The sequence below is a fragment of the Ammospiza caudacuta genome, chromosome 16, assembly GCF_027887145.1.
Source record: "Ammospiza caudacuta isolate bAmmCau1 chromosome 16, bAmmCau1.pri, whole genome shotgun sequence".
Classification (NCBI taxonomy): Eukaryota; Metazoa; Chordata; class Aves; order Passeriformes; family Passerellidae; genus Ammospiza; species Ammospiza caudacuta.
Window position 1 is genome coordinate 17,733,896 of NC_080608.1, and position 26,506 is coordinate 17,760,401.

At 56.6% G+C, this 26,506-nt stretch overlaps 1 protein-coding gene across 2 annotated transcripts; it reads right to left on the reverse strand.

The window, feature by feature from the left end:
• Positions 1 to 4,269: 4,269 nt before the first annotated feature.
• On the reverse strand, positions 4,270 to 26,008 carry FGF1 (fibroblast growth factor 1). Of its 2 annotated transcripts, none has more exons than XM_058815353.1 (4): positions 25,781 to 26,008; positions 10,415 to 10,610; positions 6,850 to 6,953; positions 4,270 to 6,185 (listed from the first exon to the last, which is right to left on the reverse strand). In XM_058815353.1, exons 2-4 carry the CDS (start codon positions 10,581 to 10,583, stop codon positions 5,994 to 5,996), a joined length of 465 nt encoding a protein of 154 aa, XP_058671336.1. In that variant the 5' UTR covers positions 10,584 to 10,610; positions 25,781 to 26,008; the 3' UTR covers positions 4,270 to 5,993. The 2 variants fall into 2 exon arrangements, with proteins under 2 accessions (XP_058671336.1, XP_058671335.1); XM_058815352.1 differs by having other exon boundaries at positions 4,270 to 6,188.
• Positions 26,009 to 26,506: the final 498 nt, after the last annotated feature.

Genomic DNA, 26,506 nt, shown 5'->3' on the forward strand with positions numbered 1-26,506 from the left:
AGGGGAGCTGGGAGATGGGGCTGGAGCTGAGGCAGTGCAGGACAGCAGGGCCTGGGAATGTGGGCAGCACCTGAGAGAGCTGTGAAGGACACCAGGAAATGGATTTCACTAAAAAAAAAGAGATCTAATCCTGCATTTCAGCGAGGAAGGAGAAGAGGTGGGTTTGAAGGGTTTGGAGGAACAGAATGGAACAACAACTGGCTGGGGGAGCAGGACAAACCATGGAGCTGCTCTGCATGTGCTGGGGCCCATCCCATGGGCACAGAATGAATGAATGTGTCCCAAGTGTTAGGAGGGAGGAAGATCTGTTCCAGAGACCCAGCCCAGAGCAGGCTGGGGAGCAGAGGGTGTTTAGGAGCCGTGGGGAGCTCTGTGCTCCTTGGTGCAGACAGTGTTAATCACTGGGGCTTAGCAGCGTGTCAGGGCTGGGGAGGAGGAAATGGTTCCATGTCTAGATGGGCTTAACACAATCTAAACTCTGTAGTGCACTCAGAAAGTTACATCTGAGTGTGAAGGAGCTGTTCCCCAGCACAGCAGCCTGGGCTGAGGGTTTCCTCACGGTGTTAGTGGAGCTAAAGCTGTTGCACAGTGTCCACGTGCCTTTTCCTTTTCCTGCAGTGACAATTGACATCCTCAGGGATGCCCTTCCCAAGCTCTTTCTTACACAGGCTGTTTGGCTAGAAAAAAGAAGAGATTTATTTTGTGTGGGGGAAAAACTTGTCCAGATTCTGAGGAAAACTGGTAAAACAGTGTTTTAGTTATTATTCATTGCTCTCTGTCTCATTTTGGAATCACATTTTTGGCCAGGGTACATCTGGCCAACGCTGCTGTGATAGTGCCCCAAGCCTTCCTCTTGGTTCTCATTTAGGTTAGAAAGTAATTAAAGGAGGGTAAAAAAAGAAGTGACAGAGTTACTGGCTCTCTTTCCAAAAGTGAAGGGTTTAGGCCAAACTCCTGCTAAGAAAATAAACAGAAATTCATTTTTCTCTTGCAAGTTCTTCCCACATATTGAATTTCCATGCTCAGTGACAGGGGGGATCTGCTCGAGTGAGCAGCAATTGAATTCTGATGGCTTTGAGTTGTGCTTGGATTTGCTTTGGAAAGCTGGGGCTGTCCTTGGAGAGCAGGGCTTGGACCTGAGCTTGGGGCCTTGTTCTCCAAGGAGCACAAACCTTGCAGCCTGAGTTACTAAGCTGTAACTTCTATGGTTGTGGCTGGAAATTTTTCTCCTGCCCAATTTCCTGCTCAGTGTCCTGCCTATCTGTTATAGAGCCCATCCTCCCCAAATTAGGCCAACATTTGCTAGTCTGAGCCTAGAAACCATTTTTAATTGAGGCACAGGTCAGAGGTTGGCTCTTGTGGCACATGTGGGTGTGAATGTCCTTCCCACATTCTCTCCTGCAAGAAGAGGAAACCCATGTTGGGATAATTTCTGCAGAAAGCAGTAAATTTGGGGTAGTGGGGAGTGTTTGGGCTTGTCCCAAAGATACCCACCCCCAGGACCCTCTGATGTGGGGCTGTGCTGAGCAGGGATGAGCCCTGGCAGTGGGTGGGAGATGGTTTGGTGGTCACCATGACCATCAGGCCCCTCTGGGCAGCTGGGGTGACAGCAGATGGTCCCAGGGAAGTGCTGTGAGAGCCAGGGGCTGGAGGTGCCCTGTGCCTCGGTGATAAATTGATAAATGTGTCATGGCTCAGGAAGCAGGGCAGGGAAGGATGTGAGGGACAGAGGATTCATATCCTGGAAACACCGCCGTGTCACGGCCTGGGAATTCTGCAGGATAAATGCATTTGCCTGTCCTGCTGCAGACAATCTGCTTAATGTGGGAAGCAGAGTTTCCTGCAGCACCGAGCCAGTGGGAAGGGAAAACCCTGAGAGGCAGGAAGGGCCAGGGAGAATTAAGCAGGTAAACCCATTAGCAGTGACCACCTCTTTGTGTGGGGATTACACAAAGCTGCTGCTTGGGGATGCTCAGCGCCTGGGGAGGAGCCAGGGCTGCTGGGGGGGCCTCTCCCCTCTCCTGAGGGCTCCACCCGGAGCTGGGATTAGCACTTGCCACAGGCCGCCCTCGCTGGCCAGAACAAATTGCTGCACGTGCTGAGGAGAGCCCAACCTGCAGAAGCCTGGTGATGCTGTGAGCAGAGGTTTGGCAGGCTCTGCTCAGCAAATCCCCCCATTCGTCCCAACGGGACCTTCCACATGGAAATCACTCTTTAAGGAAGAGATTTACATTGTTCTGCTGCTGTGGACAGAGGTTTACCCCAGCTCCCTGCTCAGCTTGGGAGTTCTTCAGATATTGGCTCTAGAAGAAGAGTCAGGGCACAAAAGGGAATAGATGTGCTGTCCCAAGAGCCTCTCTCAGTCAGGACACCCCAAAAGGGTTTGGCAGAAGCTCGGGCCGGTGGGGAGGGAGCTCTGGGGTGCAGTGGAGGATGCTGGAGGTGGGTGTGTGGAGGGGGAACACCCCAGTGCCAGGGAGAGCTGCAGGGATGGCATCACCAGGGGCCAGGCTGGGGCTGGGGCACTCCCTGGGTCCTTGCTGGAGCCTCCGAGGGGACGATGCTGCCCGAGCTCGTGGTGGCCAGCACCGTGTCCAGAGCTCCCATCCTGTGTATGTCCTCCGGCTGCCTTCCCAACATGCCAACCACGGGAAAGCAGCAGAAACCCAAGCTTTCCTTTTGCTTGGATTCCCATCACTTCCCAGACTTTAATGACAGACCATTTCCTCGCTCGGGCTGGTTTGGCTCTCCCGGCCAGGGCCGAGCTCTGGCTCATGGGCTGAGCAGCCACGGCGTGAGAGGAAGAGGAGGGAGAGGCCAAGCTGTGGGATGAGCGCTTTTGCGGGACCGTGACCCTGCTCTTGTCCCCACGGGGGTCCCGCAGCCCCGGCCCCACGCGGGGTAATAAATGGGATGGGCGCAGCAGCGGGAGCTCCGCGCCTCCTCTCGCTCCGTTCGCGCTCCAGATGCTGAGCCAGATGTTGGCCCTGCGTGTGCGCCCGCTGGCAGCGGCGGGGCCGGGGATGCCGCTCCGGCTGCCCGAGCTCGGCCGGGGATGCCCGAGCTCCGGAGGGGATGCCGAGCCCCGCTGGGGATGCCGCTCCCGCTCCGGGTGCCCGCGCTCGGCCGGGGATGCCCGAGCTCCGGAGGGGATGCCCGGTCCCGGCTGCCCGAGCCCCGCCGAGGATGCCGCTCCCGCTGCCGCTGCCCGAGCTCCGGAGGGGATGCCCGAGCCCCGCTGGGGATGCCGCTCCGGGTGCCCGCGCTCGGCCGGGGATGCCCGAGCCCCGCCGGGGATGCCCGGTCCCGGCTGCCCGAGCCCCGCCGGGGATGCCGCTCCCGCTCCCGCTGCCGCTGCCCGAGCTCCGGCGCCTCGGCACCGCCACCTCCCGGTTATCCCGGCGGCTCCCGCGGCAGCCCGCGGCGATGTTTGTTTATTTTCTTTATTCCTCGGTGCCTCCCGGGCATCCCGGAGGGGACGCGCGCTCCCGTGTGCTCAGCCTGCGGGGATGAGTTTGTTTATTTTCCTTTTTGCGCGATGCAGCCCGGCCCTGCCCAGCAACCCTCTCACAGCACACTTACCGGGAGAGATATTCACCTGTAATGATTTTATTAAATCTTATAACTCTCCTTTTTTGCCTCTCACGCTAAGGACAAACACCCCGAGGTGAGCGCGGTTTCTCTGGGCAATGCTGGCTTGTCCGTCTGTCTGAAGCAATTACTGTGGCTTCCCCGGCGATTATTTTCCAGAGCAGGTGTTGACATTTTTCCCCAGCTGGGTGTCAAGCCGTACCTGCGGGGGCGGTTTCGGAGCAGCAGCAGCCTAACGAGAGTGCCCTGGCTTAATGAGGTGTTGCAAGACAGCCCAGCTAAACCCAGCATTACACGGTCCAACTTTCCAGTTTAATTAGAAACCTGGATCTCCTGCTCATGCATTAATTCACTTTCTTGACTTGAGTGACAGCTCAGCCTCTCGCAGGGAAGGTGACTGCTGTGTTTAAGGAGTGTGGGTGTTGTTGGCTGTCCTCATCCCCCTGTCTTGCTCAGCTTTGTGTTTGCCATGGGAATATCACGCTGTGCCCACCAGAGCAGCTGGGCCAGGCAGGGGCTGGGTGCCTCTCTTGGCCAGGAGGAGCAGCTGGGACCTGCAGGATTAGCAGAATCCACCTTTCCCCTCTATTTCCCCTCTATTTCCTTGTGGATCCCACAGGTGGGAGGGTGCCAGGGCCTGGCACATGCTCCTTCCCAGCTATGGCTCCACCGTCCCGTGCCAGCTCCCTGCCTGCCTGGCAGCCCTGGGAGTACAGAGATGCTATCAGTGCTGGGGAGATAGTGCAGCAAGTGCAGAAGTTCAGGAGTGCAGTAATTAGCACAGCAATTGTAAATCTCGGCAATTAGTGGCTAATTGCTGCTGCAGAAATATGCAAGGCAGCCTTTTATTCCTTCCTCCATGTGGGATGGCTGATCGGGTTTGCTGGGAGCAGGGAGCACTTGTGTCTTGTCCCTGCCCTTGATGGCAGGATAGGACAAGGGGGAAATGCTTTAAGATGAAGGATGGGAGGTTTAGATTTGATATTACAGAGAAATTCTTTCCCGTGAGGGTGGTGAAGCCCTGGTTCAGGTTTTCCAGAGGAGCCGTGGATGCTCTGGGTGGTGCTCTGGTGATGTTCCCAGCTGGCAGCAGTGGCTCTTGAGCTGTCTGGGAGATGTTCATTGTGCCAGCAGTGGAGAAACTCAACTTCACGGGGGGTTTGGGAGCCACCAAGGGGCCTCAGTGCTGTTTTTAGAGCCCCATTTGACCAGACACAGAGGCAGTGGGAGGAATTCCTCTGGGAGTGGGAGTAATGCTCTGCCCCCTCGTGCAGCCCCTTGCTGTGGTACTTCACACCCTCACAGCCCTCACTGCCGCTGCCCCTTGCTCACTGGGACAGCCTCAAGGTGCCTGGAATGACTTATCCACAGCTTGTAGAAGAGACATATTTACTCAATAAATAAATACAAATAACATACGGCAGGTACTAGCACGAAATACACACTATTGGTGTTGTGAGGGACGCCAAAGTTTGGGGCTGGAGCTTTGCCTAGCTCAGCTTAGCATGCCCAGCTGGCACTTACCAGGCTGGCCCTGGATAACGGCACTGATGGTGCAATCTGGAACTGCTCGAGGGCATGGCAGAAGCTACACACCTGCATGGACAAATACATTAACACACAGCAGCAGGGAGGCTTTGCCTTGGCATGCCTGGGGACACAAAATATGAGCTTCTTGGGGAACCTCGGGCACATCTCTGGGTGCCTGCCCAGGGCAGGCCCTGGGAGCTGCAGCAGGGTCATGGCACACATGGCACACAGGACTGAGCGTCATGGCACACATGGCACACACAGCTGAGGGTCATGGCACACATGGCACACAGGACTGAGGGTCATGGCACACATGGCACACACGGCTGAGGGTCATGGCACACATGGGCACAGCTGAAGGTTGTGGCACACACAGCTGAGGGTCATGGCACACATGGCACACAGGACTGAGGGTCATGGCACACATGGGCACAGCTGAAGGTTGTGGCACACACAGCTGAGGGTCATGGCACACATGGCACACAGGACTGAGGGTCATGGCACACATGGGCACAGCTGAAGGTTGTGGCACACACAGCTGAGGGTCATGGCACACATGGCACACAGGACTGAGGGTCATGGCACACATGGCACACACAGCTGAGGGTCGTGGCACACACGGCACACATGGCTGAGGGTCATGGCACACACAGGCACAGAGCTGAGCGCAGGGGGAGATGGAGCCCCACGGACCTCAGGGGAGTGCCAGGACTCATGCCCTCATCTCTGCAAAGCTTGGTGCAGAGCACAGGGCTCTGCTTTGGCAGATTTGGCAAAGCCTTGACCGAAAGCTGGGAGCTCTGCTGAGCTCCAGGAGGCAGCAGCAGCTGGGTTTGGGGTTTGGGGTCATCCCTGAGCTTTGGGGCCGGGCGTCAGTCGGCAGAGACGGGCAGGGGCAGGAAGAGGATCGCCTTCTGGCCGTAGTGAGTCCGCGGGCCCAGCTTGCTGTTCCCGTTCTTCTTCAGCCCCACAAACCAGTTCTTGTCCGCGTGCATTTTGGAGACGTAGGTGTTGTAATGGTTCTCCTCCAGCCTTTCCAGGAACAGACACTCCTCACCCAGCAACTGCTGCAAGAGAGCCCCGGGAAGGACAGTGAGCTGGAGATCTTCCTGGTGTGACAATCCCAGCCCAGCTCTCCCCTCTGGGATGCCATCCAGACCTGCCTCTGACATTTCCACACCCCAGTAAAGCTCTTATTTAAACTGTGGGGTAGGTGACCTTGATTTACTCCCCTGGGCCACTCCTGTAGCAAGGTGTCTGTGACCTGGGAATTTTAATTGGCACTTTAAATCAGCTCCGTGCTCCATAAACTGCTCCTGGCCCTGGCTCCTGCTCTGGCCCTGAGCACTGTGGTGGCAGCTGCAGGCTCAGAGTGCAGAACCAGAACAGTCTGGGTTGGAAGGGACCTTAAAGACCACTGAGCTCCGGCCCTTTGCCATGGGCAGGGACGCCTACACTGGGTGGCAGCTGCTGCTCCAGGTATGAAACACAATATTTATCAAGTGTCAGATAGGAAATACAACATTTGTCAGAAGCAGGGCAGTAAACTGCATTATTTGCTAATTCATTTATCTCCCCCCAAAATAAAGCCAGATGCAGAGTGGCCGTGCAGCTGCCAGGATCACAAACAGAGCCCAGCTATCGCCCAGCTGTGGTTTGCACTGCCCAGCTGTGGGATGCCTGCAGCCCTGCCCCTGGCTGCATTTTCCCAGGGCATCCCACACCTACCGAGCCGTAGAGCAGCCCGTTGGGGTCCATGGCCAGGTACTGCCCCGACTGGGTGCTCCTGATGTGCACCACCCCCACGCTCTCTGCGCTCAGCTGCAGCTGGACTGGAGCAAAAACAAAACAACAGTGAGAGGAAAATAGGGAAAGGGGAGGAAAAACTGCCAGGAAATTTAGCAGGGTGTTTTGTTGAAGTCTGGCTTATAAAGAGTTTATAGGAAACAGTACAGTGTGTAATAAAAGTGTCTCCTTGTACCCTCTTCTTCAAAGAAATCCCACAGCCATCCTTCTGGAACCAAAGACCAATTTTCCCCCTTATTTTACATCAAAGGAAGGACAGCCTTTTGGTTACGATGCTGGAATGGGACACAGGAGATTGGGGTTTTAATTCTGGCTCTAATTTACAAATTTCTCATGTGGTTTGACAAGACACTTAAGGAGTGACATATGAAGGAGTATTTTGAGAGCTAAGCCAGGGATGGGCAGGCTGCAGATGCCTGCACTGCAACCCCCTGATCCAAAGCATCCCACCCAGCTGTCTGCTGCAGCTGGATTTATCCAGAGCATTGGAGAATGGGGAAATAGAAAAGGCTGTGGCTGCAGACACAGTGACTTGCAAATTCCAGCTCTTCCCAGTGATCCTTCCCATCTCATAGGCAGCTTCTTTCCCTGAGATTTATAACAACAATATTTAGGTTGGTTGGAATGAAGTATGAACGGATGTCTCGGCTCCAGCTCCTTCCTTCCTGTTTATATTTAATTTGTTTATCCTTATTTAGATGAGGTAAGAGGCAGTGTTACCTCTTGGCCTGGTGGAACGCCCATTGCAGTGAAATCTTTGATGTAATGGTTCACATCCTTCATGTCTGGCATTTCCTGCTCAGTAAATGACATTAATTAGGAAGCAGTGTGGGTGCAGGTTTGCAGGAGTGCTTGGCCCCTGTCATGCCCGGTTCAGGCTGGGGATGTGCACTGGGAAAACCTCAGCCCACCTGCATTCCCTGGGTGCTGCAGATCTGGGACTTGGCCCAGAAACAGTCCAGGGAGAAAGGGAGGAAATGGGATGAAAATGGTGATACTGCTCTAAAAACTGTCCTGAGAGAGGGGAGCGAGGACCCTCCTGCTGCCAATGGGATGCTGAGGTTTTTGGCCACAGAGGGAAGAACAGTGGGTCCAGAGGAAGGAGCTTGTGCATTAAGTTTTTTCAGGTTCTCTTCCAGGTCTGTACAGAGATTTCCTTCCATGAAGAAATGGGATGAAAGCAGAAAAAGGAGAGTTTTTGTAGAGATGAGCATGAGTTTCATCCTGGAGAATCTGCAGAGTCCTGGTAAGATTTCTTTCCATTGGTGCAAGCTTGGAATGCCCATGTGAAGGATGTGGGAAGTGGATCCTGATGTGGGCCTGGACAACAAAGGCTTAGAGAGAGTGACTCCTTCTGCTCTTCTTAGAGATCCTCCTGATTCTGAGGCCATTTGAGAGAAAAATAAGAATCCTTGGTATTTGTCTGGAACAAAATGCCCATGGACAGCTTGCAGAGCATTGGTGCAGCTGGAACGCTGCTGTCCCCACTGGCCTCCCGATAAACCCTGGGTGTTCCTGTGCCTTGTCCCTCCCTGGAGCTGGCAGGTGCTGTCCCAGCTGGGTGACAATGTCCCACAGTGCCAGCCTTGGTCTGGGCTGCTCCTCTTGCACACCAGGGAATGATCTGAGCAGCTCCATCGTGTTCCAGGTGCAGGGGCAGGATGTGGGTGCTCAGAGCAGGGTCCCTCTGCCCAGGGCTGCTCTGCTGGCACTCAGCCCTTCCAGGGGTTTCCTCTGGAAATGTTAGTGTGTTCCCGTATCCCAGTTTACGAGACCATTTACAGGAGGTTCCTCTCTGGCAGAGGATTGCAAACATGTGGCCTGGGCCAGCAGCAGGGAGGTGTGAGGTGCTGGGATGCAGAGCTGCCTGCCCTCCCTGCCCTCGGGCACAGGGCAGCCCTGGGCACCTCTCCAGGGTGATGGATCTGCTTTTCCAGAGGGAAAAGGGCTGGGCTGTGTGACAGCATCTGTGCTGTGAGACAGCAGCCTGGGCCAGGGCACAGGAGTGGGCTCATGGCCTTGGTGGCTCCCTGTGCCCCAGGAGATCCCATCTTGACCCTGACCTCTCCTTCTGACTCCAGCAAAATGCTGCAGAGACCTGAGCTCATACCACTCTCCTGGTGTGTCTGTGAGCCCAGTCCTGTCTCTTCAGGTCCTTTGGGTCACCATCCAGTCTTTCCAGGGGTTTGAGGGTTATTGCTGGGTTTATTCCTGCCTGGAGACTGGAGCTGCACGCTGTGTTTATCCACTCATCTTCATCCATTCCCCAGCACTGCCTCGTGCTGGGGATACAGTGTTTGTAATTAAAACTGGCTCTAAACTGCCTGTCAGTAACACAACAATAGCCAGAGGAAAGGTTACGTTTGGGGGAGAAGTCACATGTGTGCTTGTGGTTTAAAGAAAATAAAAGTGCTTTTCTTAGCACTTTGTAAGGCTGGTTTGGCTCCTCCCAGCCCTTCCTTCCAACGAGATAGGAGCCTGCAGGGCCTGGTGCCATTCCAGTAAATGTTCAGGATATGAACCCAGAGGCTGCTGCCAAGAGCAGGGGCAGAGCCCAGCCCTGATGCCCACGGAGCCCTGCAGGAGCTTTGCTGTGTGCCCAGCAGGTTGAAAAATCCTCTGAAGAGTTTTTGGTAATGCAAAAGCACAAACAGCATTAAATTCCCAATGACTCCTTGGTGGGACAAGTGGTGGTATCTGCAGGAGCATCTCCTCCCAGCAGAGGTGCCAGTGTCCCATGGGCTGGAGCCACCAGGGTCACTGCCTGCAGGGGTGGGGACAGCCGAGGGGACACCCTGCCCAGGGTGACAGAGTAAAGGGCTGTGGCACACGGAGGGCAGTGTGATGCTGTGTGTGATGCTGTGGGATGCCAGGCTGCCCTGAGCTCCCCTGCCAGGGCAGCTCCCCGTGTGAGCCAGCCCTGTGTGTCCCTGTGTCTGTCTGTCTGTCTGTCTGTCTGTCTGCCTCCGTGAGGGGAAGCCAGTGCCAGGTTCAACACTGGAGATATCTATTGCTGTCCTTCAAATCTGCACTTGGACAGCACACACCTCACACCCCCCTGCTCTGGGTCCCAGCTGTGGGTGTGTTTGGCCCCTGGGATGTGTGTTTGGCTTCCAGAAGGTGTGTTTGTCCCTTGGGATGTGTGTTTGGCCCTAGGGAGGGGTGTTTGGCCCCTGGGATGTGTGTTTGGCTTCCAGGAGATGTGTTTGGCCCCTGGGATGTGTGTTTGGCTTCCAGAAGGTGTGTTTGTCCCCTGTGAGGCATGTTTGGCCTCTGGGATGTGTGTTTGTCCCCCTTGGAGGTGTGTTTTTCCCCATGGACGTGTGTTTGTCCCCCGGAGATGTGTTTGGCCCTTGGGATACGTGTTCAGCCCCTGGAAGACGCGCTGTCACACCAGCCTCATCCAGACCCCATTTTCCCCAGCTCTCCCTCCCCAGCTGATGAAACCCCAGCACGAGGGGCCCCCCAAGCCCCCCGGGTTGCTCACTGTGCTCGTCGCTGCGGTCCCTGGTGCCATCCACGGTGCCGTCGGGCAGGATGCGCAGGAAGTGCCCCCCGTTGCTGCAGTACAGCAGCTTGGGCTTCTTGTAGCTGCCCGCGGGCAGGTCGAACTTCTCCGTCAGGGCGCTGAACGTGGTGATCTCCCCCTCGGCCATCGCGCAGCCTCCTCCTCCCGGGGCTGGCTGCAAGGGAGGGGACAGCAGGTGACACCAGTGCTGGCACGGGGGTGACACCGAGCGCTGGCACACGCTGCTGCTGCTGCTGGGATGCAAGGGAGGTGACACCGGGGTGACACCAGTGCTGGCACACGCTGCTGCTGCTGGGATGCAAGGGAGGTGACACCGGGGTGACACCAGTGCTGGCATACGCTGCTGCTGCTGGGATGCAAGGGAGGTGACACCGGGGTGACACCAGTGCTGGCACAGGGGTGACACCGAGTCCTGGCACACGCTGCTGCCCAGCTTTAAAGGCAGCAGGGAGGGAAGGAGGAGGGATCCCGGGGGTCCCGTTGGTGATTCACAGCCCAGGGGATGCTCCCCTGTGTGGGAGGTGTGGGGGGCTGTCTCCTCGCTGGGTGGGGCTGGGCAGGAGGGATTCTGGCCTCTTTAATTTGATCACGGTGAGTTCTGTTTTTGTTCTCCTCTCTATTGACGTGCGGGCTAAAATTACACGCTCAGAAAAGCAGTTTGGAAAACAGCCGGTGTCTGATTGGAACCCGCAGGAGGCGGGAAGGGAGCCCAGGTAAAGCTCTCTCTGCACTATTATAACTCTCAAACACAATTATGACCAGGAATTGCAACACCCACTGTGTGTCAGGTGTAAATATTGCTCATCCCTTGGCACTCTGCAGCTCACCTGCCCAGGACACAGATGGAAAAGGTCAGGACACACAGAGAGATGTGTGTTAGATGTGGTGGGAGATGGGCAGGGCCAGGAGCTTTCACTGCCAGGCTGAGCAGATTTACCCAGACACTGATCAACAGCATTTGGAAATGGGAATTTTGAGTCCAGGATATGCCATGAGTCAAGCAGCAGCACCTCAGTGCCTGAAGGGGCTCTGAGAGAGCTGGAGAGGGCTTTGGTCAAGGATCTGAGGGACAGGATCAGGGGGATTCCACTGCCAGAGGGCAGGGTTAGATTTTGGGATTTTGGGAAGAAATCCTTCCCTGCGAGGGTGGGGAAGCCCTTGGCTGCCCCTGGATCCCTGGCAGTGCCCAAGGCCAGGCTGGACACTGGGGCTTGGAGCAAGCTGGTCTAATGAAGGATCATACTGAAACCTCATTTTGCTGGAGGCTGTGGTCTCAATCCGTGTCTAAGCAGATGCTGTGCCAAAACCTGAAGGCATCTCCAGACCAATCAAAGAAGGATGCTGTGGAGGTTGGAGGCTGGGAAGTGAGAAGTGCTGTCACAGAAGTGCCCTCACAGATGTGGCATCAGGAGATGCCACAGGTGGGGCCAGAGTCCCATGGATATTTCAGGTACAGTCATGTTTTCAGCCTAGAAACTACATTTAAAATCTCCCACAGATTCATTCTGTCTTTCACACACAAAGTTCTGTAGTACTTGGAGAGAAGTGGATTTATGAACAGAAAAAGACAAGGCACAGAATAAATCTAGATGCAGGAAGTTGCTTTAAATGTCATGTATTCCCACAGCTATATTATGGAAAATATTTTATAGTCACTGTTTATATGTGTTTATAGATTGTAAAAATGTCTCTCTAGGACTGAGTTGTGCTACTGGGATGGAGCCAGTACCACACTGTGTGGGTTTGCTGTGGTGCTTGGAGTGCCCTGGCAGAGACCGAGGGTGGCAGCTCTGCAGCACACACACTCGCACACATGCACACACACAGACAATCTCTAAACACTCGGCTCTAAACTCTTTGGTATTTAAAAAGCTCTGCAAAAGCAGCTGCAAAAAGAGTAAATTACTCCTGGAAATGGATCCCAGATGCCTGCAGAGAATAAAAACCTCTGGAAGCTGGATTGCTAAAGATGAATCCCTGGAGATGAAGAGTGTGGCTGTTGGCGAGAGCACCCCCAGCCTCTGCACCAGCTCTGCTTTATGCACAGACTCCAGGCTCTCAGAGCCCCCATTTGACACAGACTGGGATTTTGGGAAGTGCTGTCTGGAGTGACAGCCCCCAGCCCCACCTATTGCCATGAGACTGGAGATGCAGCCTCAGAAGCTCTGTGGCTCCTGGAGGTGTCCAGAGCAGGTGATGCCAAATACAGACACAAAATCTTTGTTTAACACTATTATCAGGTGAAATTATTTCATGGAGTGTCTGGTCCCTACATTTAGTTTTCTTTCAAGACACCATAGTGCGGCAGCTCAGCTTCCTTGCCAGCTGCCAGCCTTTCCCTGGAGGAAAGCCCCAAATCACCCAGGGTGGCACAGGGGGCTCTGCTCCTCCACTGAGCTTTAATCCACATCATCACTGGGTCATTTCCTAGAACCAGAGCTTTTCTTGAACATTTATCTGAGGGTAAAAGGCACCCAGAATTCTCCTGGGTTGATGGTGGGTGGCACTGAGAAGCAAACACCCCAGACCCAAGGGGTCTGAGCAGGATCTCAGCAAACTCTGCAGGCAGGAGCGAGAGCAGCCTGGGTTCTACCACAGCCACCTCAAGGGCTGAGGGCACGTCCAGACAGCCTGACCAGAGCAGCTCAACTGCAAACAGCTTCTTCATCATCACTGATTTCCTCTAAGGTTATTTTTGCTATTTTTAGGAAGACTCCAGTGCTTGCCAGCTGCCCTGAGTGCCCCAGAAAAGCTCATGAACACTTTTCCACTCCCCTTGTCTCCCTGTGCTAAATACTCTTGCTGTTCTCAGACTTTATGGCCATGGAGCTGTTCCTCTACAAACACCACCACTCATGGCCCTAGCATTATACTTCTGGCAAGAACACGTTAGGTTTTTATGGGAATTAAAAAGCTCGAGTGAGAGAGAGAGCCTGAACCAAAGAAAACATAAAGGGCCTTATTTCTTTGGGTAGGAGCCCAACAATGCTATTAAATAGCACAAAGCAGAACAGAAAGCTGTTCAAATATGCAAGGCTGAGAGACACAACACTGCAGTGGTTACTGGGTGCCCCATGGAGAAAGGAAAATATTCCAAAAGGAGATGGCTGTGAGGGCGTGGCTGCTGCTGAGCTCTGACCCCCTGGTCACACCAGGACTGGATCTGGAGCCTGTTTGTCCATGAGCAGCTGTGGTTGTGGCTCCTCTCTCCTCCAGCTCTGTGCACAGAGAAATCCCCACGAGGAGGATCCCTGGGGGCTGCAGCCAGGACAGCCCTGCTCCAGGACAGCCCCAGGACAGCCCCAGGACAGCCCCAGGACAGCCCTGCTCCAGGACAGCCCCAGGACAGCCCCAGGACAGCCCCAGGACAGCCCCAGGACAGCTCCAGGATAGCCCTGCTCCAGGACAGCTCCAGGACAGCTCCAGGACAGCTCCAGGACAGCCCCAGGACAGCCCTGCTCCAGGACAGCTCCAGGACAGCCCCAGCTCCATCTGCAGCATGGGCAGCTGAGGGCACCCAGCTCTTCCTCCTGAATGGAAATGTCAGCACCCCAAAGGACCAGAAATAACTTCTGAAGGTAAAAAAACCCTTAGGAAGCGAGTTAAGCCCAAATGTTCATTTGATCCAGGTCCTGCTGAGCCCTGGTGGCTGCGCTGTGCTGCTCCCTGCAGCTCTGAGGGAGAGGAGCCCAGGGCAGGGCTACAATAGCTGTGAAATTCTGAGAAGTTTGGGGTTGGTTCCAAACTTTATCACTGGCCAAACCAGTGGCTTTGATGTGAAATCCCAAACTCTGCGAGCATCTGACTGAGCATGGAGGGCTGGTTGTGCTGCCAATGTCAGGCTGTGAGCTCTGCAATAACAGCACACACTGGGAGCCACGGAGGGAGAGAGGGGAATCTCTGCTCTCTGCCCTAGAGCTGTGCAGATTTCACCCCACAGCACTTGTTTGCATGACAGAGGTGGTGCTGATGGAAATGAGGGGGATTCCTAAAGGTAGCCAGCTGAGGTGAGCCTTCTTTCCTTGGGTATGAAATACCTGGCTACTACACGGAGGAAAGCAGAAGAATCTCACCTACTGGGTTAAAACCAGATTGGATTGATCCAAATGCATCAACATTTTCCTTGGCTTTGGACACAATCTTTTATGTAGGGTTGGAAAGAAATGTTCTGCATGGCCTCTGATGGAAATGGTGATGAAAAGTGCAGCTAATCACAATTGTCATTTAGATGATCAGCTAGAGATCACCCGGAGAGCTCCAGAGAGATGAGAAGCTGCTAAACCCAGGAGTGTCCTGAGGCTTTGTCCAGCTCTGGGTAATGAGATCAGTGTCTCGTGAACCTGGCTCTGGGGAGTTCAGTGGAAACACTCCAGTTGCTTTCACTTCGGAAAGTGTTGTTTTCTCCATTAAAGCAGAAATGCAGTTTGTTCCAGGACGCGTGACTCGGCTGGGATCAGACAGCATCACCTCCTGATGGGCTCCCTGCCCATTGCCACTGTGACTGCAGCCCCCTGAGCAGACTGTCACCTCCCAGGCAGCTCACACACTCCATGTGGGATGGAAAGCATCTAGAACAGGTGGAATATTTTTAGGGAATTCAGGCTCTGAATTGCCTTTCCCAGGGATTCCTGTGGTTTTTGGGGCAGTCTGAGATCTACCTGGGCATGTGAGCAAACACCTCTCAGACAAACAGGGATTTTATTCATTCCAAGTTGTAGAGAACAATTTCATGGGATGGATTTCCTCATCCAGGGGAGGATTAGACACAGGCAGAGGTTTCCTCATGCTGCAGGAGCAGCTTGGTGGGTCTGGGGTTATCAGCATGGGCAGCCTGCAGGGGCTGCCTCCCCTCCTGAGGCTGGCAGTGCAAGGCACAGCTCGAATTCCTTGCCCTGTACATTCTCTTAGAAGGATTAATAAATGATTAGGCAAAGCATATGATAAATATATAATAGATCACTCTGTGACTATCAGTGGAATGCACTGGCTCGTTTCTAGGCTTGTTTATGGCCGGGTGATTTTATCTCTAGTGATGTGATTAACTGCTTAATGAAGTATTTATCAGCCAGGTTTTACCCTTTGCAAGTGGAATATGTTGTGTGAAGTGCAACCAAAAGCATAAAAATCAATTTAACTAATGCCTGCTGTCATCATCTGCTGCTCTCCACCAGAAAACAACCATCCCACCCAGTCTCACTGGATTTGTGGCAGGGAGAACAGAGGGGTTTCCTGAGAGGTGTCACTAATGACCAACACAGCAGCATCAGAGAGGGACAGGGTTATCCCAGCCCTGGGCCCTCAGGGATGCCCAAGGGGAGCCCCATCCCTGCCCTAAGCCAGGTGTGGCTTTTCCAGAGCTCTGAGCCCGGGACAGCCAGGGCAGCCTCCCACCAGGCTGTGCTGTCCGTGGGGAGGCAGGAAAACCAAGGCATCCTCCCCTTTCTAATTACCTCCCACCCACGGCCCTCGGCCATCCGGTGATTAACTTAATTGCAGCTCCAGCCCCAGGAGCAAATGCAGCCCCAGAGCAGGAGCTGTGCCAGGAGGGCCTTGTCCCTGTGTCCTGTCTGGGCTGGGAGCAAGAGCAGGAGCAGCCCTGGCTGCACACACAGACCCACAGATCCCGCTGGACCTGTCCTGGATTGGAACCCTCCTTCCCAGAGCCAGCCAGGTGTGTGGATGGAAGAACACCTGGACACCGGGTGTGTGGGACCTGCTGGGTGGGGACAACACCTGGACAGAGAATCACCAGAGCACAGTCCCTGCAGCCGAGGATGGGCTGGAGGATGTGCTCACCCAGGGGACACCTCTGGCAACGCAAGCACCCTGGGCTTCCCCTTCCCTCCAGGATGCAGCAGGTCCTGTCTGCCCTTCCCAGGTGCCCTTTCCATCTCCCAGCCTTGTGCCAAGGCCAGTGCCAAGCCTGGTCTCTGCTCCTGTGCTCTGCTGCCTCCCAGCACGTGGGGCTGGCTGGAGCAGCCACTGACAGGTGCCACGAGTGACACCAGTCTCATCCCTGTCACCCGAGGAGGAGGAGGGTGGCTCTGTGCTGCTGAGGACTCAGGGATGATGCAGCAGGCACAGGACCCTTGTGTTGGGTTTGCCACCTCAGGTATGGGCAGGGCTGTGGGCACCTCTCCTGCCTGGACCTGCCTGTGCCTGGCTTCCCAGTGACCTCTCCCCTGTCCCCGTGCAGTGACACTGCAGTGACACTGCAATGACCTCTCCCCTGTCCCCGTGCAGTGACCCTGCAATGACCTCTCCCCTGTCCCTGTGCAGTGACCCTGCAGTGACCTCTCCCCTGTCCCCGTGCAGTGACCCTGCAATGACCTCTCCCCTGTCCCTGTGCCACCCCCGCTGTCCATGCAGGACACGGGCACAGAGCCAGGCCACAGAGCCCACTGTGGCTGTCTGGGCTGGAGCTGCAGGTGTGGCTGCCCGGCACACCCACGGACAGACGGACAGACAGATGGCACCAAATGACAAACTGCAGCCCAGGAGTTCCCTCTGTGCTGTGAATCCCAGCAGTGGCCTGGCTCTCCTGCTGCACCACGTCCCCTGTGAGCCCTGCAGTGCCACCCCTCTGCTGAGCCCTGCTCAGGTACGTGTCTGTGTCTGTCCCTCTGTCCTGGCCACCCTCAGGGCCCAGCCCCTCCCAGGCTGCTGCTGCTGCTCAGGGAGTGAAAATCAGGAATGCTCTCACGGTGTCAGGCTGCCCTTCCTGCAGCTGCCCCTCTGAAGGGTGGCCAAGCCCAGCCGAGGGTTGGCCCCAGCTTCAAACTGGGATTTGAGTTTGGGCTCAGCCTTTGTACCCCGTCCTTCCCCAGGGAGGCAGAGGATGCTGGAATCAAGGTTTCATCCCCAGGCCAAGTGAAAGCCCACATCCATCCTGGTGGTTAACCATCAGCAGACACAGCATCGCTCAGAAACCCAACTTCCTCCAGCGCAGCCTTGCTCTGGGCTGTTCCAGGGAAAATCACTGGGGTTTCTGGGCTCACCAGAGGCTCAGCAGTGATTTACCATGGAAATGCGCAGGCAGTTAATGGTGTTCATCCTGCAATGTTTGTGTAAGAGCTGTACAGCTGCTCTTTGTAACATCTAAGTAAGCCTGGCTGGAAGAATCCTGTTCTTAATTCTGTTGCCCAATGTCTCATTTTAAATTCAGTCTCTAGTACCCCTGAGTTTCTTCCTCCAAGCTGCCTGAGTAAGGAGCTTAGGCTGTTGCTCAATTACAGTGTGATAAAAGCTTGAGTTAATAATGGCTATTACCAGGAAATTCCTCCAATAAATAATAATTTTCTTATCTGCATGACTTCGGGACTGGAGAAAACTCCTTCCAGTGAAAAGCTGCAGCACATAGGAGAGGGCAAGGAGTGTTTCAGATGAAAGATCAGAGCAAGGCAAGCTCAGGGCTGAATCTTGTTAAATGAAGATGAGTGGGTCAGCAAAAAAACTGGAATTAGTGTGGCTAAGTAGTCACTGGAGTAAACTAGGGAGAGCAGCTGTGCATCTCCACCTCTTGTGGTCTGTGGAGGCAGACGGGTCGCTGCTCTGTCTGTGTTCTTCAGGCACAAATGGGAGAATTCTCACTGGTGGCAGTGGGTGGCCATGGACACCGAGCTCTCTGTGTGTCACCCTCAGTCCTAGGAAGGAGCCTGAGTCACTCCCTGGGACCTGCCAGAGCCCAAGGAAGGCGCAGCCCTAATCCTGCTCCTGCTGTCCCAGACAGGGGCACACCTGCGTCCCTGCAGGGCCGGGCACCCGTCTGGCCCTCGCTGCGACAAGTGTGCCCACAGGCTGTGTGCCAGCAGCAGGGGCAGGCAGGGCAGCCACTGCTCCAAGGAAAACAGAGCCCTGCCTTGGCTTTCCATGACACAGCCCTCCGAGGGAAGGGATGTGTTTGGGTGCTCTCCTGCCCCTCCTCATCTCTGTAAACAACAGAGCACCACAAAGGGCGCAGAGCAGGACGGAAGGCTGCAATTTTAACAGCCTGCTGCAGCTCAGCCCCTGAGGTTTCACCCACGCTGGCTATTTGCAGCTCCTGAGTGGGAGTTCAGAGACACCGTGGCCTTTGTTGTGCCCGTGTTTCCACAGCTGCTCTGGGGCCACGGGGATGCAGCCAAGGACCATGGAGACACAGGATGGTCTGGGTTGGAAGGGACCTTAAAACCCATCCAGTCTTACCTCATGTCCCCTGCCATGGCAGGGACACCTTCCTCTGTCCCAGGGTGCTCCAAGCCCCAGCGTCCAACCTGGCCTTGGGCACTGCCAGGGATCCAGGGGCAACCACAGCTGCTCTGCTCTGATGCTTGTGATAATCAAGACAGAAAGAAACCCTGGATTGTCTAAGTAGAAAAAAATCCCCCCATTAAACGAAAAACTTTGTGACTACCAGGCAGAGTGTGGGGAGCAGCAGCTGCTGTGCCCCCTGCCCCTGGCTGGCAGTGCCACAACCAGGATCCCAGTGGGGTTTTACCTTTTCCTCACTCGTGAGCTGCACACCCAGCCCTGCCCTGGGATCCCTGGGCAGTCAGTGAGCATCCCCCGTGGTTTGGGGAGCATCACATCCCAGCAGGGTAAGTGTGAGCTCCGCAATCCCCATTTGGAGTCTGGCAGCCAGTAACTCTTCCCATCAAGTGGGAGCTTTTGTGAACACCCTGCAGCAATGGGAATACTGGGGAAGGGGAAGGGAGGGTGTTTTAATTGGTGTTAAATACTTGTGCTTTCTGTCCAAGATTTGAACTTCAATAGAGAGCCAAGTATAAAGGAAAGATCTGAGCTCAAGGCTGACACCCAGGCCTAAACTGAGAGCCAGGAGCAAGGACAGACTTTGTGAGCAGCAGTGGGCCGTGAGTCATGGATGAACTGTGTGTCCAGACTGCTGTGGGCAGTGGGCAAACCCTTGGGAGGACGGCTCAGGGCAGACAACACCGCTCCCAAAAGGAGTCTGAGGGGGACAGGAGGGTTTTAGATGCCATGCTGTGAGTCAGTGGTACCTGGGCACAGCAGCCAGCCTGTGACACCCCTTTCTGCCCCGTCCTCAGGAACTGCTGCCAGCTTTGATGCTGTGGGCTTGGGAATCTGCCTGTGGGATCCCAGCCTGGTCCTCTCCCCAGCAGCCCTCTCAGCCTGGTGCCTTCCCTGGGCAAGGGACAGAGTCTGGGGGTAGGGAAAGCACAAACAGAAGGGGAAGGGGTTTTTCTGAGCTCACTCTTGAGTTCAGACCCAGCAGAATGGGGTTTGATACCTAATTAAAACAGAGGTCAGGCTTTAAGCTGGACCATGGGTGCATGTTACTGATGCTGTGCTGGGGTTAGTAGGACTTTATTTAGCTCTGGCTGTGAATTAGCTGTTCTTGAAGGGAATTCCTAAATATTGACCTTGGCACTGTGAGAGTCTGTCTCAGCCTTTCTCTGCCACCTTCACCAGATGGAAGTGAAGCACTTTTGTTATTCAAGGCTTTGGAGGGAAAAGCAGGAGCTGTGGCAGGCAGTTTTGTCCCTGCAGATGCCAGGTGCAGACTGTCTGTGCCTCCTCAGGGCTGGGGGCCAGAGCTGCCTGGAATCCAGGCACAGGTGCCCACCCCTGGGTGGGCAGTGCCACCTGCCCTGTTAAATACTGACAGATTTGGGGAAAATAAACCCTGCAAGTCACTGATTGCTGCTGCAGCTGCTCTGCATGGCCCTGGCCTCTGCTTTGGTTCTCCAACAGCTTTAAACCAACAGATTCTGGTGTTGGAAACAAGGGGAGAAACAGGAACTGAACGCTGAGTCGGGCACCTTTCAAACAGGGAGAGAGGGAGGATTCCTGCAGCCAGCAGAGACCAGGACAGAGCCATTGTCTCTCCCTGAACTGGTATTCAACAAATCCTTCTGCAAAGAGATTTCTGATGTGAGGGTTCTCTTTGAAAGGCAGACCCAACCCCCAGGATAATCCCCAATAGATCTGCACTGACAGCCAATGTACACAGGATTCCTAAAAATGCCCCAGCCATGAGTCAGTGCCTGCTGTGCCCAGGAGAGAGAAGTGCTGGTACCCAGGGGCAGCCTTTACCTCCTGGGAATATACATTTATTTTCAGGGAATATTTACTAAAAGGGTTTGTAAGATCCAACAAGTTCTAATGTGTTTTGAGGGCAATAAAGAAGGGGCAAACAAAAACCAGGAGATGGAATAAGCAAGGAAGACTGAAAGAGAAATGGAGGCTAAAGGTGAGAAGGAGGAGTCACAAGGAATTGGAGTCACAGGGTTGGGGAGGAAAAAAAGTAAAGGCCGAGGAGTGCAAGAGAAAAAAAAACATTGATCAGAAATAAAAATAAGGACAGAGAAAACAGTGGCTGCAAAATGGTAGAGGGCCAAGAAAGTGTGGGAGGGGGAAAGAAATGCAGAGGCTGAGAAGGGCAGGAGGCCAAAATAAAGTGGGAGGCCAAAAGAAAAGTAGAGACAAAGTAGTGGAGGGTGAAAAGGGCTGGGAGGCTGAAGAGGCACATGAGACACACGGGAAGGCTGCCAAAGAGGGGTCTAAAGTTTAATGGGTTCCTCAGGCAGGACAGGCTCCCTGGTGGTGATAAGGCAGCACAATGTCCAATTGTTCTCCTGTACACCGGGTCAGCCCTGCTTCCCCTGCCTGGGCTCTGCAGGAACTCACACTGGGGCTGGACGGAGCTGGGCTCTGCAGGAACTCACACTGGGGCTGGACAGAGCTGGGCTCTGCAGGAACTCACACTGGGCTGGACAGAGCTGGGCTCTGCAGGAACTCACACTGGGGCTGGACAGAGCTGGGCTCTGCAGGAACTCACACTGGGGCTGAGCTGGACAGAGCTGGGCTCTGCAGGAACTCACACTGGGCTGGACAGAGCTGGGCTCTGCAGGAACTCACACTGGGGCTGGACAGAGCTGGGCTCTGCAGGAACTCACACTGGGCTGGACAGAGCTGGGCTCTGCAGGAACTCACACTGGGGCTGGACAGAGCTGGGCTCTGCAGGAACTCACACTGGGGCTGGACAGAGCTGGGCTCTGCAGGAACTCACACTGGGCTGGACAGAGCTGGGCTCTGCAGGAACTCACACTGGGCTGGACAGAGCTGGGCTCTGCAGGAACTCACACTGGGGCTGGACAGAGCTGGGCTCTGCAGGAACTCACACTGGGCTGGGGCTGGACAGAGCTGGGCTCTGCAGGAACTCACACTGGGGCTGGACAGAGCTGGGCTCTGCAGGAACTCACACTGGGCTGGGGCTGGACAGAGCTGGGCTCTGCAGGAACTCACACTGGGGCTGGACAGAGCTGGGCTCTGCCGAGGCTCCAGCCAGACCCAGAGCTCTGCAAGCCCTCTGGATAAACTTTCCTCCAGCTCCACCCAGCCCAGGGGATCAACCCTTCCTCCTGAGCTCCCTAAATGACTTTGGCCTTCCTCCCACTGCTGAGACCTTGATCTTCCTCCCAGCTGAGGCAGCTCCTGATGCTCTGCCTCCTTGCCCTTACTCCCAACCAGCTGAGCCGAATCGAGCCCAGGACCCCGGCACGGTGGGGACAGGGAGCTGCTGCTGCCTGTCAGGGGTTTCACCTTTGCCAAAAGGCCCAAAGGAGCTGGGAGGCTGCAGGTACTGGCAAGGGAAGGGGCAATGGGGACATGTGGACCCAGAGTCTCAGCCTGACACCTGCACCCCCAGCCGGGGAGATTCCAGCCTGCAGAAATTTGTGTTTGGCATCTTTGTTTGGCTGAGAGCAGCTCAGAGCTCAGAGCATGCTGCTGATGAGGAGTTTTGGCTGTCAGGCCCATCAGGATAATCCCTGTGGTGTTGTTTTGGCCGTAAATCATAGAATCAGTACAGAATGGTTTGGGTGGGAAGGGACCTTAAAGCCCATCCAGTTCCATCCCCTGCCATGGCAGGGACACCTTCCACCATCCCAGGTTGCTTCATACCCTGTCCAACCTGGCCTGGGAATCCCTAATCATACCTAACTGCCTAGAGAAGCTGTGGCATCCCCAAACCATTCTATGGTTCTGTGATTTATTTATTTTGCATCAAAAATGAACCATTTATAGTGCTGTGTCACTGCAACGATTTTTCTTTCTGTTTGTTGTTCTGTCTGATTGGGTTTTTTTAGTTTGTTTGGTTTGGGTTTTTTTTAATTGTCCAAATATTGTGTTTTGCCATTTTAAATATTTGGGTTTTAGTATATTTCTATTCAAGTTCTGATCTGGGCTTCTGCTTCTACCCAGAGCCTCAGGAGAGTTTGCAGTAATTTGGAGATTTGTATTGAGAATTTGCAGTAATTGGGAGATTGTCATTTGGAATGATGCTGCCATCACTGAGCCACTCCTCCCTCCCAGGATTTGGGGGCACCTGCAGGGTTTGGGGGGGTTTGTCCCAGCTGGAGCGAGCATCACGCTGCCCCCCTAAAGCTGTTCCTAGGGAAGGAACCTGCTGTCTCAGCACATCCCAGCCCGACCCTGCCTGTCGGAGCTTCCCTGTGCCCTGGAGGGATCTGTGGGGCTGAGAGAGCATCCCCTGGGCATCTGCGGGCATCCCGGGGGATCCCGGTGCCTCCGGGTGCAGTCCATGCCCTGGGGTGTGTCTGAGCATCCCGCGGGGCTCCGTGGGGCTGCCAGAGCATCCCCCGGGCATCCTGGGGGATCCCGGTGCCTCCCGGTTGGCAATCCGTGCCCCGGGGTGTGTCTGAGCATCCCGCGGGGCTGCCAGAGCATCCCCCGGGCATCCCGGGGGATCCCGGTGCCTCCCGGTTGGCAATCCGTGCCCCGGGGTGTGTCTGAGCATCCCGCGGGGCTCCGTGGGGCTCTCGGGGGGTCTCATTCCCCGCTCCCGCCGCCCCCCGCCCGCACCTACCGGCGGCTGCGCGGCGCTCCCGGCGGCGGCTCCCGAGGGCGCGGGGAGAAGCGGAGCGGAGCGGAGCGAGCGGGGACGGTGAGGATGAGGAGGAGCTGCCTGGGGCGGGGGAGGGAAGGGGAGGCTGCTCGCATCCAGCCGCAGCGGGGCCGGGACCTGCGGCACTGCCAGCCCCGGGCAGCGCAGTGGGCGCGGCTGCGGGAGCAGGGGGGCGCCAGGAGCGGGCAAAGCCCCCCGGAGCCGGAGCTGCATCGGCCTCCCTGCCCCTCGTCTTTCCCTTCCCTGCGGCCCGGGACATTCCTGCGGCGCTGGGTGTCTCCGTGCCCGGCGGGAGCGCGATGATCGCCCTGATCCCGGTCAGCCCCGAGCGCCCCGGGCAGCGGGGACGGGGTGTCTGCCCTCCTCAAGGATCCCTGCCTTCCCCATGGGGGTCCCTGCCATCCCTATGGGGGTCCCTGCCCTCCCCATGGGTGTCTCTGCCCTCCCCGGGGGCAGCTGCCAGGAAAGGCCCGGGGCAGCCACGGGGCTGTGCCGGGCACGGCCGCGTTCCGCTGGCACCGGCAGAGCTTGGCCTTAAAAGCCGAAGTGCTCGGGAGCGCTGTCAGGCGGATGAAATGCAGCTCCGAGTCCCCGGGGACGGCGCTGGGGCCTGGGGGCCGTGCGGGCTCTGCCCGTGCTGGGGGACACGGGTGGGCTCGGGGGGTGCCAGGGGCGATCTCGGGGCTCACGGGGTGGGTGCAGGTCGGGGTGCGGATGTGCGGGGTGCGAGGTCGCTGCCGCAGCACTAATGAAGCCCTAATGAAGGGCTAATGAAGCACTGGCGGAGCCCGAGCGGTGATTTCAGCGCTTGGCCGGGCTCCACGAGCCTTTGATGCGGTGCTGTTTGGGCTGCGTTATCTAAAGCTCGCTCAGAATCGGCTTTTCAGCGGCGGCTCACGTGGAGCCAGCGTGTTTGGACAGGCGCTCCGGCTGGCGATGCCCGCGGCCCAGACGTTCGGGTGAAAGATTCTCGAGCTGGCCGTGGTCACCAGCGCCTGCTGGGGACAGCTCCGAGCGCTCCCACAGCGCAGGTGCATCCCGAGCTTTCCGGACATAGCTGTAGACTTTTTTCTCCCTTTTTATTTTTAATAATCCCGCCCAAGATTTCATCTTGCTTTTTCAGAAAATAAAAAATAGGTATAACCAAACATTCCTGAATCTAACAGAGGAGCAGGCCTGGCTTTGCCTCAGGCTCTCCTGGACTAAAGGCACGGGGATTGTGAGGATGTGGTGAAGATTAGGAAATGCTGGTCCATTTTCTCCCTTGTTTCGGAGCTGCCGGGGCCGCTCCCTCCCTGCAGCCCAGCCTTCCCCGCTTGCCCGGCTGTCCCCTGGCCGCGGCTGGCACTCGGCAGCCCCGGTGCGGCGCTCTGCAGGCGGTGTCCTGCCAAATCTGTCCTTTGTGCCTGTCCCCAAGGCTGTGACTCCGGGATGGAGCCAAGAGCCGGAGCGACGCAAACACGGAGCAAACATGGACCTGGGCAGCGGGATCTGCGCCGGCACGAGGGAGAGGAGGCTCGGCCAAAACCCGGGCACCGACCGTGCTGCAGCGACCCTGGGCCCTGCCCCGAGAGCCACAGGGATGGGGACACTGCAGGAATGGGGACAGAATGGAAATGGGGAACACTGCAGGGATGGGGACACGACAGGGGTGGGGACACTGCAGGGATGGGATCAGTACAGGGATGGGGTTAATACAGGGATGGGGGCACTGCCTTGGCAGCAGCTCTGCCTCCCCCCTGCCCTCCCCAGTCCAGCCCTGCCTGGGCAGTGCCAGCAGCACCTGCAGCGGGTGCCTGTGCTATTTCTCAGTTTCTCTGGATGGATTTGATGGGTGCTGCTGCTGCAGTTCCTCTCCTGTCCCTGTCCCTGGTAAGGAACCTGCTCACCTGACGCCCACCAGACCCCTGGGCTCCGAGTCCCAGCAGTACCAGCCCCCGGGTCTGTTGGGAAGCTCAGTGAATAATTAACCATGGAAGAAGCTGCAGGCGCTGCCCTGCCTGGCCCCAGCACAGGCAGTGCCTGTGAGGGCAGCTGAGCCCCAGCCCCGCTGTCCTGGCGCCTCCTCATCCCCCAAACCAAGGTCCCGCAGCAGAGACGACTTAAACAAAACTTCCTGCACGTTTAGAGCGAGACCCTCGAGATCCTCCAGTCCTGCTTTGGTTGCACCCCTCCTGTGATGATCCTGGGAGCCCTCGGCGGGCACGGCTCAGCCCAGAAGGAGCTGGAACAGCCCCGAGGTGCAAGGCCCATCCTACTCCTGCCAGCTCCCAGAGCCGGGGCAGAGGAGAGGACACCCAGCTGCTCCTCAGCACCGCACACATGGAGCTGCTGAGCTCGGCCGGGAGCTCAGGGACCCGTGGGACAGCACCACAAAGCCCCGGGAATGTGTGCGCTGTGCCAGGGAGGGAGTGCAGGATGCTGGGTCAGGAACTCACCTGAGCAGGCTCCAGGTGCGCAGGGCTGGGCTGGGGGGCAGCGGGGCGGGCAGGGACGCGCTGGGCTCACCCTGCCCCTGCTCCAGCTCCCGGAGCCTGCCGGGGGCACAGCCCGGCCCCTGCGGCTCCCGCGGAGCCCCCGAGCCGGGCAGGGCCCGCGGGCACCGGGAGGGCACCGGGAGGGCACCGGGAAGGAACGGCTCCGGGGCTGGCGCTGCCGCCGCGGCTCCGCACCCGCGCAGACGGGGAAGTATGGATGGATAATCCTGAGCCTTGCTATTTTTTTCCTCTCATGTGATCTTGTTTTTGGACGGCTATTTTGGGGCTGGACTCCAGCCCAGGTGAAAGACAAGGATTGAATCCAGCCTCCCCCTTCCCGGAGGCCTTCCCAGGACCTCTGCCCGTCCCCCCGCGGCACGGGGACAAAGCCTGCCACCATCCCCACCGCCATCCCCGCCGCCATCCCCGCCACCATCCCTGCCGCCATCCCTGCCACCATCCCCGCCACCATCCCCGCCATCCCCGCCACCATCCCTGCCACCATCCCCGCCATCCCCGCCGCCATCCCCGCCGCCATCCCCGCCGCCATCCCCGCCGCCATCCCCGCCGCCATCCCCGCCGCCATCCCCGCCACCATCCCCGCCACATCCCTGCCACCATCCCCGCCGCCATCCCTGCCACCATCCCCGCCACATCCCTGCCACCATCCCCGCCGCCATCCCTGCC